Source organism: Microplitis mediator, chromosome 5, assembly GCF_029852145.1.
Source record: "Microplitis mediator isolate UGA2020A chromosome 5, iyMicMedi2.1, whole genome shotgun sequence".
NCBI lineage: Eukaryota > Metazoa > Arthropoda > Insecta > Hymenoptera > Braconidae > Microplitis > Microplitis mediator.
In genome coordinates, this window is record NC_079973.1 from 4,900,830 (window position 1) to 4,918,131 (window position 17,302).

The following is a 17,302-nucleotide window of genomic DNA, read 5'->3' on the forward strand; positions in this document are numbered from 1 at the left end:
TAATCATGAAAGTTCATTTTTATTCTTTTAATCTGTACTACTTACTAGTTTATCTTTCATCATTTTTACCGTAGTACGTTATCACTTTTGTGCTAGTACGTAGCATTGGTCATGGTGAGAATGATTCACTCGTTACGTGATGCATTTTGTAGCTCTTGTTCTCATACCGGGAATTTGCGATAAAGAAGAAAACGATACGGCAAATTTGTTTAGATACACTACAATAATTAATTATGGGAGATTTCACTCAGCGATAGCAAGTAGTAAGCGATTATATTATTTTTGTTACTTGCGCTAAGTGCTGTCGAAGTAACCAAGTGGGGGAAAAACAATCTTTGGATTACAAAAAAGGCCAGATCAGCATAAAGATGTTAGTCCACTAAATAACGTCTCAGCTAACAGTCTAAACTGAATTTCGGAACTTGATACGATATTGTTTTTACAAATAAAAACACAAACATATATCGATTACAAAATTCAAATATTTTAACTGATAAAACGCAGCATAACGATAAGTATGATAAAATTTGTTTCACGACGAATTTGATTGAATTCGTGCAATTCATGATATCGCGTTATTAATTCTAAAAGGATTTACATTTTATACGCCCTTTTGGCTTTACACTGAAAAAAATTTGTGGAGTGAACGCAGATTAAATCTGGAGTGACTGTGGGCCGGATGACTGTATTTTATTTGATTCCCTTGGAGTGAAATTCACTCCGAACTGAAGTTTATTTCAATATTAAAACTCCGAATCGGAGTGAATTCGGATTTAAATAATATCCAGATCACTCCGAATTCACTCCCGATTTTTACAGTATCAGGAGCTTACTAAAGCCAAAAGGGCGTACGATTTTTTTTTCATTGCCAATCGTTTGGTAGACTTATTTTAAAGCTAAAAAAAAAATTTCAAAAGCCTAATGATAAAATATCAAATTGAATTGATAATTCAATTCAATTTATACGAATCAAACTCACTAGAGGTCTTTGAGTCCGGTATTATGCAATATAAATCGTATTGCAACTACCATAAGGGCGCGTAAACAATTTTTTTTACTTAACGATGTATTTTTTATTTAAAAGTATGAAAATAAAAATTTTACGCGTATTGAAATTTTTTATTCGCCTTTAGGGCTCACGGTATCTATCCCAAGAACCATAAGGGCGAAAAAAAAATGTTGAATGAGTAGAGTTTGTACAAAAATTTTTTTTAAGACTTTCTTTTGGCGATATAAGTCAAGGAGTATTTGTTTCCAAATGACTAAAATAATAATTTTTTTTTTCTTTATGTTGAGTACGACATCACGTCAGCATTATTTTGCTTGAATACTTTCGTGGAAGCCATCCATCAGAAAACATCCGGTCATTAATTTTGCTTCGCCGGGTAATAGTTTTTTTATCTAGATTTTTTGTAATATTTAAAACATCATCAAATTTTTATAAAGTTACAATAACTGTATTGATAATACGTCATTCCAGGACATAAAACTTAGTGAGTTTGACCAAATAAAAAACGCTTAACATTCAGAAGTACTCCAAGAGTAATGGGATATCTACTTGTCTTTTTACAGAAGCGGATAAAAAAAATTAAAGAACATAAAAAATCTAACAAAAAATGGAAACCAAATTTATGGATTTTAATTTAAAAGAAATTTTAAAAAATGTTACACCCGAAAAAAAAATAGCTATTCGAGGTAAGTTTAGCAATGGGAGTAAAGATACCAATGAGAGTGAAGATACGTTAGTTGTCCTCGAAAGAAAACTCGAAGAAAGCAAATTCTCGGGTGATCTCTCATTACTTAAAAAAAAATTTTTTACCAATCCGATCAGTGCTGAAAAAGTATTTAACAACGATTGTTTGGAAAAATATCATTTATCCCTGGATGGCGAATCTGATTGTAAGTTATTCAGTTGATGATAAGTTATTATTTCATTAACGTGTGACTCTTTTTACTCGGAGACAAGTTTTGGTTCGAAACCTACCTGGGAGGGGGAAATTTCTACCTACGATCTGGCAACACCGCTGTCGACCAAACTTAAAAGAGGAAGTAAATTCTCAGAAAAATTATTATGCTCATACGAAAAGTTGTTATGCTGTATCACAATCCTTACTACGCGCGAGAAACTTATTGACAAACTTTAATGACAATAACTTTCATACATTATAATGATTTTTACTAAAAATTTCTCTGCGTGTAAGAGCATAGTGGTCCTTAGAAGGGTGATTTTTTAAATTTATTACGATCACCTCTCAAACGGTTCCAATTACGGGAAAAAATATTCCCTTAAAGTTTGAGCTCTTAATTCCAACGGGAAGAAGTGCCGCAAATTTTTTTTTTATGATTTTTCAGAGCTCAAACTTTAACAGAATTTTTTCTTCCATGATGGGAACCGTTTGAGAGATGATCGTAATAAATTTAAAAAATCACCCTTCTAAGGACTACTCTAAAGAGCATAGCAACGTTTTGGACGCTTCACTTCCTGCTTCAAGTTTGGTTGACAGTATGGTAAAAATTGGTAGGTTTCGAGCCAACATTTTTCGACGGATAATTATAACAATCATTACTTTTAATGTAGTTACAACTATGACTGTAAGAAATCCTGCCTCACGTAAGCATATTGAACAGTTTAAAGAACCAAAGTTTTTTCTAATTGAAGAGACTCCAGAGCTTTATGAAGAAGTAACTCTTCCTGTGATAAAAAAAAAACCGAAAAAACATAAAAAGGTTTGTATTTTCTATTATGCTAAAATCTACACAGAAAACTAAATAATAGAAACTACTATCTAGTTATGGTAAAATTTCTATCATCAATCCGATAGCAGTGAATATTATCTAGATGATTGTATAAATCATCTAGACTGTAATATTCACCATATTTATAATAATTGTTACAATCCTGTATGTTAATTAGAGTTAATTATTATTATTATTCTAAATAGTTATATTTATAATCCAGATGGCAACAGTTACCATCAGAAATTATAATTTTTACCATCCTGATAGTAACTGTTACGAAATTTATTGCAGAAGTAAATATTATCATCCTGATAGTAAATATTACCATCCTGATAGTAACTGTTATCATCCTGATGGTAACTGTTACCATCCTGATAGTAACTGTTATCATCCTGATGGTAACTGTTACGAAATTTATTGCAGAAGTTATCATCCAATAATTATTAAATCTATTAAAAAAAATTATAATACTAACTATTTTTGCATTAAAAAACGTTCCAATCATTCTAGATGATTGGAATTAAAAATTTAGCATAATAAACACAATTACTTAATTTTCTGAGTGTGGGAATGGGGCTTTATATATTTCAACCTGTAAAAACACGGAGAAGACTGAACTTCAAAAATGTACGAATTTATATTATGTTGTCGACTAAACTTGAAACAGAAAGCTTAGTCACCAAAAAATTGTTATGCTGCACTACAATAATGATTATAGCACAGCATGATAATGTTTTTGATGACTTAATTTATTGTTTCAAGTTTAGTCGACAACATAATATAAATTCCTACATTTTTTGTCTCCATTACGAACCATTACTATAAATAAAAAGAAGTATAAAATATTCACAGGGAAAAAGCGCCACTTCTAAACTTTAATTGTTAATTTTTTTTACTAATTATGATAATTTGAATTAATCACCGTTTTTTTTAATCAGTGGATTTACGATATACTAGAAGGAAAAGCAGAAGTTGATCGAGTGATTTTTAATGACAACGATGAAAAAACAGGATTTGTGTTGATAAAAGATTCGGATTGGCTGGACGATGACAAAGAAAATCTGAATCTTCTTGCAATCGCTAGAAATGATTTGAAGTCAATTAGGGAATTAAATGGAACTCATCTTCCTTTATTGAAAAATATTAAAGAAGCTGGCTCTAAAGCTATTAAAGAAAAGTACGGGATACCAGCTGAAAATTTAAGGATATGTTTTCATTATCTGCCATCTTCTTATCATCTTCATGTTCACTTCGCTCACTTTACTGCAGATAATACAGGTATATTTCTAAAAATAAATTAATGAGTATAAATAAAATAATACCAAGTTGATACTAAAACTTTTATATAGAGAGAGTAGTAGATCGTATACATCTGTTGGCTAGAGTGATCAATAACATTGAATTGATGCCGGATTACTATCAAAAAGCTACTTTAACAATTCGTCATTGTAAGGATAAGACTTACAAACCGTATCAAGATTATCTTAAGAAAAAGAAAGCAACGTAAAAAAATAAACGCCGACAAAGACGACGGCCCGTCCAAACGTAAAAAATTATCAAAATAAATTCACTCATATTTTTTTTAATTAGATTGTGACTACAGAATGATATTAAAAGTAGTAGACATCAGACTATATTTTTATTTTTATTTTATTTATTTTATTATAAACAAGTTACTTGTCAGTAAAATACTATTTTTAGTTCATGTACAAAAAGATTTTTTTAAGTTTTTGATATGCAATTTATAAAAGTTTTTTCTATAAACATTATTTGTTCATATAAAATAAATGAATTTTTTTTAATGTCTGCTATTATTTTAAGCCCGTTACTAATAAAATAATAATTCTTTGGAAAAAAATGTATATGAAAAAAAAATAATAAATGATTCATTGACTTTTGTTTCTGAACATTTTTTCTATTAATGCAGAATTGGTATTCAAATTTTTTTAAATTTAATGTCACTATTCTGTAATTATATTTGTTACTAAAACTTAAAAATTCCCTTAGCTGTTCCGCTATTGGGATCATTACCCCGTGGAGGATTTTTTCAAAAACAAAATCTGTTAATAAATAAAAATAAACAAATATTAATGCAAAATATTTAATAATAATTTGGCCTACTACTTTTAATTTTTTATTTTTCATTAAAAATCCTAAACTAAGTACTTCAAAATATACTTTTTCATTAATTTACTGTACAAAATCAATATATATATATTTGTATTTTAACCAATAGACCTACAATATTGAAATTTGAAATGAATATTAGCTACGATACAAGAAAATTAATAAAATATTGAAAATTTTTTATCGAAAATTTACTCTTAGGAGAGTTTGCGAGAGCGTTTAGAATTTAAATTCTTCCGTTTTTGGACCAAAAGATCTATAGTCTCGAATTTCAGACAAATTTTTGCTTCGAGAAGAGAAAATGAATGGCGTAAATTTTTTTTCAGAAAGTTTACTTTTATAGAGATTCGTGAGAGCATAAAAAATGAAAATTTTCACGTCTTTGATCTTAAAGACCCACAGGCTCAGATCATTTTAATGTCAAGTTAAAAAAGTAGTGTTCTGATCGATTTCAAGAGCTTGACATTAAAATGTAAATAATTAGAAAACAATCCGGAATTTTAAAAAACTTTATCAGAGATAATTTATAGGGAATAAAATTGTCTACAAAAAACTCTTATGACATTTTGTGGTAAGTCTGATAGTTTCGTCGGAAAGTAGAAAGATTTCGAAATTTACTATAAATATGACTTCAAACTCCAATAACTTTTGAATACATGAATTTAACAATAAATGATAACCGACTTTTTTGTAGAGCGTTTAATTTTCTACGAATTTATATCCTGAGCTTATCTGTACAATGAGCCATTGCCGAGGTATAAATTTCTAAACTTAAAATTTTTTTTTCTCATGTTATTTAAATGGGAAATAGAAAATTGCGATGAGTGGCCTCTAAATATTAATATTAAGAGCTCATATTTTAACGGACATCTTATTTTACCTGCCTGCGACTACTTAATAGGGATTTTAGAAAAAAAATGTAGTCGATTTTTTTGAATCAGTCTAATATACATATATACTTATATATTGTGTAGTTTTGTATTAAAGGCATTATAATTATTTTGTAATTATGATATTTACCGACCGGAATTCCAGTTAATTGATTAATGTGTACGACCTAAATCTCTAATGGTCATTAATGATGACAGCTAAGATGATTTAAATCCAAACATTGTCATGTACTACAATTTATGTCAACTAGTCTAGATAAATTGATAGCAACAAACATAAATTACACATGACAGTTATTTATAATTATTACTGTAACAACGAATAGTCATAAAATGAATACCGTTACAATAAATAACACTTTTAATTTGTATTAATTTTTTAAAGTTCGGTCTCAAGTCGACAATTGCATAACAGTTAGTCCAATCGGCTGCTATTACTCGCTTCTCGCCCAATTTTCTTGTTCCTCTTCAATTATCCATTCCAACCTAAGTCTTTAATTACGCATTGTAGCTATCAGTTGAATTACAAGACCAGACGACGATGTTATTAATTTTACTCAGATCAAGGAATTCATAATCATAATCACTCTCTTTTTATTAAATACTTTATAAGAATAATTATATACATAAATTATAAAAAAAACCATAGTCAATTTACATATCCGCTTCACTTTGTAATTTTCTTTTTTTTCCATACGATTTTTTTCCGCGTATTTCTATATTTTTTCGTTTCTTCGCTTCTTTTTTCTTTTGCTGTCTCAAAATCTTACGTTTCGCCGCCGACTCTGGATCAACAACAAACTAAAAAACAAAAAAATAATTATTAAAAATAAATACATATATAAATTTATTTATGTATGATAAATATGACCAATAAAATTACTTGTTGCGTGTAATTTTTCTTTCGCTCAGCCTTTTTAATTTCCAACTTCTGTTGAACTTTTCCCAGCAATAACCCGTACTCTACATCACCGATGTTTTTCTTAATCATAGTTCCAACTTCCTTAGACAATTGTCTCAATGGTGCATTAGATTCTTCAGTCGTCAACATTTCTCTTACAAGTGGAGACATTATTTGAAACAGCATAGGCTTCAAAAATGGCTCAATAGGTATTGTCCTTACCACACCTCCAATCCATTTGAATACCGCTGTCCTCTGTAATTAAATAAATTTACGTTAATTGAAACAAACATCACAATATCTAAAGCCAAAATTAATTAAGGGTGTGCGAATAGTTCGAATTTATGATCCTGAAGTTTACAGACAATCAGCAATTTTCGGATCTTTTTTTTCAACAAGTCGATTACAAAAAAATAAAAATATGCACAAGTAGAAAATTTAAAAAACTATAAGTGCAATTTTTTTTTCAATGATTTACCGATTTAAAAAACATCTAAAAATTATCAGACGTCGGTTAACTTTATTATCATTCGAACTTACGGATTATTCGTATCGAATCGAACTATTCGATTTGAACTTTGAATCGAATAATTAGAAATTTCACATTTTTCTAATTATTCAAAAACTTTCATTTGAACGACTTAAAATTGTAATATTTTTACCAAAAATTCAAATTTTTGTCCGAGTTAAATAGACCTTACACACAAATCTACGAAAAAATTATTTTTGGTTTCTTTAAAAACTAAACTCTTCGTTAAATAAAAATTTAATTTTCGAAAACTTTCTCGATTCGAATCGAGTGATTTAAAAAGTTACAAATAATTCAAAAACTCGGATACTTCTAAAATTGACGAATAATTTGAAAAGTTACAAATAATCCGAAAATAATCTAATAACAAAAAGATTCAAATTATTCGATTCGAAATTCAAATTTAATAGATGTTCGATTCGAATCCAATTCGCATACCCCTCAAATTAAGTAATAAATTTATTATTTCTTACCAAAAATGTTGATTTAGGAGTCTTCGTAACCTCAACATTTACACACTTTCGTATCCTTTTCAATAACCAAAAAATAGAAATATTTTTACTTTTGTCCGTATCGTTATCACAAGGCATTGATTTAATTACTCGAGCAATAAAAATTAAGTTTTTCACTACTTGAAGCAAAAATTCTTCAAATTCTATTCCTGGCTGTAATTGCGCAATTAAATCTAAACTAAGACTTCGTAATGTCTGTATAGGATTTGAATAAATATATCCTTTTATTCTATTATCATCTTGAATCATTTCTTCTTCTTCCTCTTCCTCCTCTTCTTCATCATCATCCTCATTATCATCATCATCATCTTCTTCTCCATCTTTAACTTTTGGTTTTTTAACCCCCACATTAACCTGTGATTCCTGAATAATTTTATTCAATTTTTCTTCATCAATGGCAGCAAGAATAAATGCGATTTGCTGAATCGCAGCTAGTCTGACCCACAAATGGGGATGCGCCAAAAATGATTGCGAGTATTCACCAAGAGTTTGCACCTTATCCGCATATTTGTCTGATTTAAGAAAAACTTGACAAGAAGACGAAATTTTCAAAGTCAGCTGCAGAGTTTGGAAAACAAGATGATCTTTAACTCTCTCCAAATCTTTAATATCAACTTGATTATTTCTTCTAGTCTTCTTCAGTACAAATCGTCCTCCTTCTTCACCATTTTCCGAATCATCAGCACGGAATTGTTTGAGTATCAACGGCAGTACTGCTTCTAAATGTCCTTCAAATGATTCCTTCTCAACACTAACAAAAATTCCACACAGTTGAACAGCAAGACGCCTGTGCAATAAATTGACATCTTCCATCCATTGCAAAATAGTATTAAATAATTTCAGCCGCTGGTTATGATTAACCCGAGTGATTAATTCCTTAATACATTTAGCAGCAAATTCACGACAGGTTGGATCCTCATCATTGACAAGTCTAACGCCAACTTTTAAAAATATCAGCTCTGATTGACGAATGAGAATGTCTTCAGGAAACCCATTGATGATATTGTAAATCATTTCCAGAGCACTGATGCGTCCTGGTTGCAATTCGTAGCTCAACTGCTCTAAATAAAACGACAAATGCTTCGCTAATTTTTTACCAAGAGGATATTCCATAAGATATTTATAAAATACCGCTCGGCATTGCTGCTGAATGTAAGCAGAATCTGATATGACACTGAGATCAGCAACTTTTTCAATTACTTTGTGTACTTCTGATACCATTATCTTCCTTCCAATAATTGCTTTTAGTAAACTAAATGCTGTCGCTTGTCGATCGTTATTATAAAGATCTTGTTCTACATACAGAACTAAAACTTTTACTTGATCGAGAGTCATGTCAAAGTTTTTGATATCCCTCACTAAAATTGACATTGTTTTGAACGCCGTTGTTACTAAGTCAAAATTATCTCCTTTTCCCAATCCAGCGGAACCATATTTATGAAGAATACTAAACAGAGACTCACAAATATCTTTCATGTGATTGTCAATTGACTCTAAATCCATTTTCAAAATCCAATTGAGACATTGAAGTGACAAAGTACTCAATTTCACGTGTTGAGACTTCAAACAGTCAGCGATTATTGGAACGAATGGGTCTAAATAAATTTTGAACATCGCGCCGGAAATTTTTTCGCGTTTCAAAAGAATGTGAAGCAATTTCAGAGCGAATTCAATCATCACGTGGTCATTTGCGTCAGCTGATGTCTTCGACGCTGCTTTTAGTCCCATCCGTGATTTGGGCTGCGGTTGAATTATGTAGCAGTCGGGCTTATCGACTTGCATTTTGTCTGGTTTATTTTTGTCAGCATTTTTATCATGAGATTTCGAATTCAAACCGGGTATAGTTTTGGAGACAACCCCGTAGAGGAATATCAGCATCTGATCGTCTTTGATAAAAGTGTTGTCTGCTAGACCCAAGGCGACATTATTTAGAGAGTCCACGACTTTCATCAGAGTTTTGTGGCTGCGTGTATTAAAAAGGATTCTATTCAAAGGCTGAATGAGGTCTAGAAGACAAGATTCACTGATATGCTCACCAAGAATACGGAGGATGTCGTTACTCTTTGTCGATTTAGCTTCAGAAACATTCTTAGTTATGGCCTTAACGTCTTTCTCTTCAGAGCTAACGCCGAATAAATCTATTTTACAAACTTCTAGTACACTCTGGAGGTTGTCATTCATATGATTAGATTGCAGGTATGGCTTCAATGCCTTCAAAACCGCGTGAATCGTATACGCGAGTACGTGAATCTGGAAACCTTTTGTCAAAAGAGAGTTCATTTCTTTCAGTAAATAATGCAAGTAATCAGGTCCCAATGTTATCATTATTTTTTCAAGTATTTCTCGGGTCGAACGTCTCACTGAATCCGAGCGCGATTTCAAAAACGTACAAATTTTCATGAAAATACCCGAAAGATTTTTATTGAGAATTATTCCCGGTAATTTCTGTAATAATTTTACAAGAGCGAGAGCTATTGGCACCCGCATTAATTCTTCGTCTTCTTTTTCAAAGCCGTTGCGCTTTCTGTTGACTTTGTGGCTCATTTCGTGTTGAGTTCTCGAGAGTATTGACCGGTGTAACTGTGGTAAAAGTGTATTGTTTATATCGAAAACTAATTTTCTAGCAGCTGATTGGGAAAGCATCGTCTGTTTATCCATAACACAGTCAACAGTTTCAATGATTTCTTCTTTATTTTCTTCTTTAGCCAGTTCACTATCCAATAGTTCCTCTGCCTCTGCCTCTGCCTCGTCATTTTCTAATTTATTTTCTTCTTTACTGTCTTCAGTATCGACTTTTTCAATTTCTTTTAATGGAGGATCGATTACTTTTTCGTTACTATCCTCACTATTTTTATCAGCATCCTTTAGTTTAGACAAATCGTAATGAAAAGAATCTAAAATGGCAATAATTATCCTGATAACCTGCCTCTGAAATTCGTTAGCATGATGAATTTTATCTAAATAATATTTCAATATCACTGAGTACTGATGCCAGGGTAATAATCTGCAGACAGTACCGACAGTTTCTATAGCAGCGTCAACGATACTGTTTTTACCCATAAATTTTTCATTACAAAGATAAGAAGATGCCAGTGGGAAAATAAATTGCGTTAATGTTTTGATGCTTGGAACTTTGGTTATTGATTTTGATACAGTACAAAATTTCAATAGAGCTCGCGCTCTTCTGTGTAACTGAAGATGCTGGAGATTTTCGAAGAAATCAACTTCTGGGTCGTTTTTGTCTGTAAGTAAATTGAGATCACGAAAGACTGGATGTGCATCTGAACAATTCATGGACAAAATACCGAGGAATGAAATTGACTGAAGTTTTACTGTATCATTATTACTTCTGATCCCGGTTCTGATCAAACTGAGAATCGTTTCTTCAATCAAATAAATCCTGTCTTCATTATTGGACTTGTACATGGTAATTAATTTTATTCCCAAGTCATTTAAACACCGGCCTGATGTGTCTCTTAGTGACAAATCTGTTTCGTGCTTCAAAAAATAGTAGCAGTTGTACAGAAGAGCGATTCCGAATTCCAGTGTCAGAGTTTTTGATACTTCAGTATCATCGCTAGAAATAAATGAGTTTATTTGTTGGAACGCATCGAGTCTCTTTTCAAAATCTGCTTGTTCGACCCACCGCTGGTCCATCGCATTCAAAGATATCAAAAGTTTTACATTTCGTAGTAAAATATCTTTGGAAACGGTTTCAGTGTTCGTGGAATTCGAAGCTATCGTTTGGAATAACTCGAGCAAACTTTTTCTGAGAGGGAGAGACGAAATGTGAAATAGCAGAGGCAAAAGAGATCTTGTGTGTTCCTCAGGCTTGTGGACATTTTTCAGTAGATTAATTATTGTGGTCAAAAGTTCTTCTATTATTATATCAGATTCTCCTCTGGATGCGCGTCTGACCAAAATTGGAATCAGTAATGAAATCAAAGCGCTCGAGGTCTCGGGGTTGAGATTCAACTCGGAAATTCTTGACAGTATCGAAGCCTCGATTTTCTTCACGCCCATTTTGGATTTCAGCAGTTTCCGTTTCATGAATTGCAAAATATCTGGAACGTGGGGCAAAAGTATCGCGGATCCGTAGTTGAGAAATTTTTCAGGCAAAACAGCTTCTGGGTTTACTTGTAAAATATTTTTCGGCTGAAGAGGAACACAAGGCATTTTTTCAGACTCATCAGTCTCCATTTTTTCGTAATCTTGCAGCGTTAAAAGATAATTTATCATTTCGAGAATTGTATTTGTTACAGAGTAATGAGTTTTTTCTCCCAGGAGAAGTTTTATGATAAAAGGCAGACATGTTATATTTTTATCCTCATCTTTATGTTTTATAAGAAGACAGTAATACCTTGAATTGTTGCACCAAGCTGAAAAAAGTTTCAGAAGAACTGTTGGACTGTGAATACCTTCAGTTGGAAACTTTTCTAGCCAAGGAAAAACTGCAACATCAAACAAAGCGTCTAGTTCTGATTGAGACCAGTCGTAATTTTCAAAATGTTCAAAAAATCTTGCGAGAATTCCAATGCAAGTGTTCCTAAGTTCTTTTATGATCGATAAAAATCCCGAAAGAACGTTTTCCGAGCGGTCTAGAATACCTTTTATTTGTGCAAGTGCGCAAAGAAGAATTGCGAGAAGTCTGGGGAGTAAATTTTTCGACATTTTGGCTCCAAACTCTTCGATCATAATTGACAATAAATTAATGGCGCTCCTCAAACGTTTCGGCGGAATGATATTGGACAGATCCAAATTTTTCGAAATGTTTGTCGTCAAATTTCTTATGTCCGTAAACTGATTGTCAGCAAAGAAATTTATTTGATACCTTTCAAAAGGTTTACAAGCCATTTCTGCGAACAGCATCATCTCTTCTTCTTTGACTCCCATCAAAAATCGTACTATTATTTTTCTTCTCGCCGAACCACCTGCAGCTCCAGCGGCTCTTCCGGTTCCACGAGTCACCATTTTAGCGTAAATAATTCTCATAAGTATCGGCATCAGAACTTTGCGCTCCTCTGGCTTTATTGTTTCGCTCGTTTCTTCATCATCGATTATTTTAAAACGCGCCAGTTCATTCCGTATATTTTTCTCGTCGATCAAACCGTAGATGTGACTCTTGTAAGGAATTAATTCACTCAATTTGTAAGTAAAAATGCAGTCCAGAATTGCTTTCTGCAGCTCCATATTTTTTGATAACAACAAATCCATGTAAATGCGATACATTTCTTGTTCTCTGTACAAATATTTTGGGTTGTGCATTTTTGAAAATAATTTCAATTGAGCCAACAGTAATTTAAAGTTTGACGTTTTTCCAATTTTTATCACTTTTATTTTCTGTACTGACTTGTCTTCATTTTCTTTATCTTTTTCTTTTATTTTATCATCTTCATCTTGTGCTTTATCATCTTCATCATCATCTTCTTCGATTTCTTGTATAATTTCCAGATCTTTTATTTTCTTCTCAATACTAAACGACTTGGCGGTCTCGGAGTCCGTAGTAAAAAAATTATTCTCAACAAAATTAATAAACAATGGCGTCAAATCACGATTTTTCATCTCGCAATATTCCGGAAACTCGTTCATACAATTCCAGAGTAAACTTTTATAATTATCGTAATCGGGCTTGTCATTTATTATCAACGACTTCGATAACTCATTGAGGATATCGCATTTAAATAAATCTCCGGCACTGCAAATGCTAGATTTTTTATTATTATTTTCTTGCAGCTCTCCCACAAAAATCGGCCAGAAGTCCGCGCACTTTTCGTTAGCATAAGTTGCAATGATTTTGCAAACTGGATCCCATAGTAAAGAAAAATTAATGAATAAATTTCCAAGCAAAAAATATAACGGGAGCTGATAATATTTTTTTTCAAAGTGAATTAAACTGCGCGATCCAAATGATAGAGCCTGCAAATGAGTCAACCGTTCACGGTAACTTTGGACAGAGACTTCGATACTTTCAGCCATGAACAGAAGTTCCAGGACGTTGTTAAAATCTTCATTACTGTTATTGCAAATATTGAGGTCTTTAAATAAATAATAAAAGTGACAAATAGACAGCCGGACATGTCGGTATGGAGACGCGAGTCTTCTTGCCAAGTGCGCGTTAAAAAAATCAAATGTTTCAACATTTATATACTTGTCTTTATATTTCGTAGAAGAAATGCGGGAGTAAAATAAATCTACTGCATTCAAAATATTCGAATTATTTGAATACCGGGAAATTAAATTTTTGAAATCTACTTTGGACTCTTCGAAGACTTGATGAAGATCATCTTCATTCAGTAAGCGAATAATAGACTCGAGAGTTAATAAAAAAGCGAAAGTTCTTTTTTCCGTTTCATCAGTTGATAAAATGTCCTCATCGACTTCCATTTCAATTAATTTCAAAAACATGGAAGCAAAAGTTTGTTTTATTGCTTCAACTAACTGATGGTGTAGTGAAATATTAACATGAGGTAAAATGGTGATGACTTTTAACGAATCTTCGCATATAATTTTATCTTCATCTTCCCATTTTTTCAGCATTTCTACTAAATATGTAACAGTATCATTAGGAAAAGTACGAAGATCTAGATTTATTTTCCTCCATTTGTCGATATTGATCCCATTGAGCATCGGCGGCGCTCTTTTTAAAACAATTTTAGCAAACAAATTTAAATCTCCATCATTAAAATCTCTTCTTAAAACACTTCGTTGAGTCGCCATGGAAAGAACCTGCGTTTCAAATGACGAATGACTGATAAGTTTTTCGATAATTTCTTTCAAAATAGATTTTTTACTTATGGACAATAGTTTCGAAATCAATTCGTATGAAGTTTCTTGAGATAATTTGATATTATCTGCCAGTAAAATAGACACAGACATTTCAATAAATTCCATAAGTATTAAATCGCTTTTATTTTCGTAAATAGAAATTCCTCTGGTGATCAACGATGACAATGATGCTGGACTTGATAACATTCTCCCGCCTTTATGATTCAAAATTATACGAATCAATTGCGCTACAGGTATTAAAATTCTACCACTTTTATCATTTTCTTCTGATAAATTTTGGTCGAGTGTTTTGAAAATGACATCCCATAAAACTTGGCTGTGATTCGGACTTATAGAATTATTTATACACATAAATATTTCCGACAAAACATCAAATGCTAGTTTTGGATCAATTTTATCATCAGTTAAAGTTTTAAAGTAGAGATTGATCATTTTTTCAGCGCAGGAATGGAACTTTCCTGGGACACCTGAGATGACTTCAAATAATAATTTACCGCAACCTTTTACACCATGAGGATTTCGCTCCAAGGCATTGAATAGAAGATTTAAAAATGAGTTCTGATCTTGACCGGTTATTTTACGAGCGACGAAAGCAAAACTTTCGGCGGCAAAATTATTTATGTATACTGGCTTAGTGTCGACTAATAATGGCAGTAAAATCTCGAAGGTTGTGTCGATATTTCTGATGAAATATACCCACATAAATTTAAATAGATATGCTAGGCTGGTAAACGCATACTCCAAGACATCTGGATCCTTGGTATTGAGTAAGTCGATGATGAGGGTAAGGAAATCGGGAAAAAATTCGTAGAAATCGCGCTGCAGATCTCTTGCTGCTGCGACGACCATTTCTAAAACTGGCTGGAGAAACGCTACGTCTTTCATTTTTAAATATTTTTTTAAAGACTCCATTACCTGGTGCTTGTGGTGCAGTAACTGAGGAAGTGTCACAATATGTTTTACTTCCTTGCGGAAATTTGTATAGCCTTCTGTTAAATTCAATACGTTCCATTTTACCAACGTCTTGTGGAAGATGGTCACTAATTCTTCTTCGTCGTCAGAACTTTCTTCATTTTTGTGAACTATTCGATGAAAAACATCGATGTCGATCTCCGATATTCGGTCACCGAATCTTTTGAACTAAAAAAAAATATTTAAAATTATAAATTTATTTGATTAAATATTTTTATCTTATTCCTGATAAGATTTCATTTTTTATGAGCAAGAAAAAATTATGATACTGAATTTGACCGACGTCTAATAATTTTTGGATTTTTTTAAGAACTATACACAATAAAAAAAAAATATTTAAAGTAATGGCACTTACAGATTTTTAAATTTTCTACATGTGCATTTTTTTTTTGTAATTAAATAGTAGAAAAAAAATTCAAAAATTATTAATTGTCTGTCAACTTCAAGATCATGAAAAAATTTTAAAACGTGACTCAGAAATTTTGATAGTACAGAAGTTAGCCGACGTTTGATAATTTTTGAATTTTTTTCAAAAATTTCACTTGTAGTATTTTTAATTTTCTACTAGTGCACATTTTCAAATTTTTTTTGTAATTGAATTGATCCAAAAAAAAATTCGAAAATTTTTTATTGTCAACTTCAGGATCATGAATTTTCTTATTAATTTTTGTAATTTTACAAAATAATAAATTTAATAATTGAATTTTTTTTTTTAATTATTTAGTAATTAATTTTTTTTTTACCAGAACTTTAAAGTCATCAATATTTTGATGGTAATTGAAATATATCCACATATAAATTACAAATATAAATTAAAATAATAATTACCTTAAATCTATTGGATTCTTTATGACGAAGTGGTTTATTTTTCATTTTAGCGATTTAAATTTTTAAAATTCATTAATTTTAAAAATAAACTTTAAGGTTAAGTACAAAACCTTAAATATTTAATATATGACTTATTGTTTAAATAAAATACACTTGATATTTTTACGGTATAAAAATATTTAAAATAATATTTTATATATATTTAAATTTTATGGTTTATTATTTGTAAAAACTTTATTTAATATCCACATTGATGAACAAAATGTTTAAGACTGAACACGTGGGTATTTATTTGAGTTATGTTTTATTTTTATGAATCAAAGAGTTCGAGTTTTGCGTTACTCCGAAAGCAAAGCCGAAGATTGTCGAGAATATCCGACAATTTACGAGCGTAGCCGAAGATTAAATTCGAACTGTCAGTGTCGAAAATTATTTAAATTTCAATTCTGATACCAAAAACTTTTTTTTTCTTTTTTTAAATAAAACAAAAAAAAATTATTTAAAAAAAATGTGCACTCATAGTTTTTAAAATTTTCTAAATGGGCATATTTTTGGATTTTTTTTTAATTGATTTGTTGAAAAAAAATTCACAAAATTGTTAATTGTCTACCAACTTCAGGATCACTATCAATTATGAGCAGGGTACAGAAGTTTGTGCTTAAGGGTCGGCAGTACTAAACGAATTTTCGAATTTTACTTTTCTAATTACATTTTGGATAATTACGTCACTCGAATGATGAAAACCTTCCGAAAAAGTTTGTCTTTCACATTTTTTCGGAAGCTATAACAATTTCTGTAATAACATTTGATTAATAAATTAAAAGAAAAGTAAAATTCAAAAATTCGTTTAGTACGGCCCAGCCTTAACAATAAGAATAAAAGGAAAGAATTCGCCCAAACTTCTCTATATAAAAATTACGATCGCGATTAGCGAACAAATTCACGTGATTTAAATTAAAAGATATATTCAAATATCGAATGCCGTAAAAGAATTTTGAAATTGAGGTTGTGAAAAAAA

At 31.2% G+C, this 17,302-nt stretch overlaps 2 protein-coding genes across 10 annotated transcripts; one reads left to right on the top strand and one right to left on the bottom strand.

Annotated features, from left to right (window-relative positions):
• Positions 1–168: 168 nt before the first annotated feature.
• Positions 169–4,829, top strand: LOC130667883 (m7GpppX diphosphatase-like). Of its 9 annotated transcripts, none has more exons than XM_057469790.1 (6): positions 169–515; positions 1,297–1,493; positions 1,573–1,899; positions 2,579–2,727; positions 3,678–4,017; positions 4,089–4,813. In XM_057469790.1, the coding sequence occupies exons 3-6, from the start codon at positions 1,617–1,619 to the stop codon at positions 4,244–4,246; spliced, it is 930 nt and encodes a 309-aa protein (XP_057325773.1). In that variant the 5' UTR covers positions 169–515; positions 1,297–1,493; positions 1,573–1,616; the 3' UTR covers positions 4,247–4,813. The 9 variants fall into 9 exon arrangements, with proteins under 9 accessions (XP_057325773.1, XP_057325777.1, XP_057325772.1 ...); XM_057469794.1 differs by having other exon boundaries at positions 1,297–1,385; positions 1,481–1,899; XM_057469795.1 differs by lacking the exon at positions 169–515 and having other exon boundaries at positions 537–1,385; positions 1,481–1,493; positions 4,089–4,814.
• Positions 4,830–6,326: 1,497 nt separating this feature from the next.
• Positions 6,327–16,551, bottom strand: LOC130668609 (small subunit processome component 20 homolog). The gene is made up of 4 exons (XM_057470963.1): positions 16,285–16,551; positions 7,660–15,624; positions 6,640–6,912; positions 6,327–6,557 (listed from the first exon to the last, which is right to left on the bottom strand). The coding sequence occupies exons 1-4, from the start codon at positions 16,327–16,329 to the stop codon at positions 6,411–6,413; spliced, it is 8,430 nt and encodes a 2,809-aa protein (XP_057326946.1). The 5' UTR covers positions 16,330–16,551; the 3' UTR covers positions 6,327–6,410.
• Positions 16,552–17,302: the final 751 nt, after the last annotated feature.

Bases quoted from the DNA above. Each gene is read 5' to 3' on its own strand.
- LOC130667883 (XM_057469789.1), top strand. From the start codon at position 1,617: ATGGAAACCAAATTTATGGATTTTAATTTAAAAGAAATTTTAAAAAAT. The intron at 1,900-2,578 runs GTAAGTTATTCA...CTTTTAATGTAG, and splicing joins CCTGGATGGCGAATCTGATT to TTACAACTATGACTGTAAGA. The intron at 2,728-3,677 runs GTTTGTATTTTC...TTTTTTAATCAG, and splicing joins AACCGAAAAAACATAAAAAG to TGGATTTACGATATACTAGA.
- LOC130668609 (XM_057470963.1), bottom strand. From the start codon at position 16,329: ATGAAAAATAAACCACTTCGTCATAAAGAATCCAATAGATTTAAG. The intron at 15,625-16,284 runs GTAATTATTATT...ATTTTTTTTTAG, and splicing joins AAGAATCCAATAGATTTAAG to TTCAAAAGATTCGGTGACCG. The intron at 6,913-7,659 runs GTAAGAAATAAT...ATTTAATTACAG, and splicing joins CTCCTAAATCAACATTTTTG to AGGACAGCGGTATTCAAATG.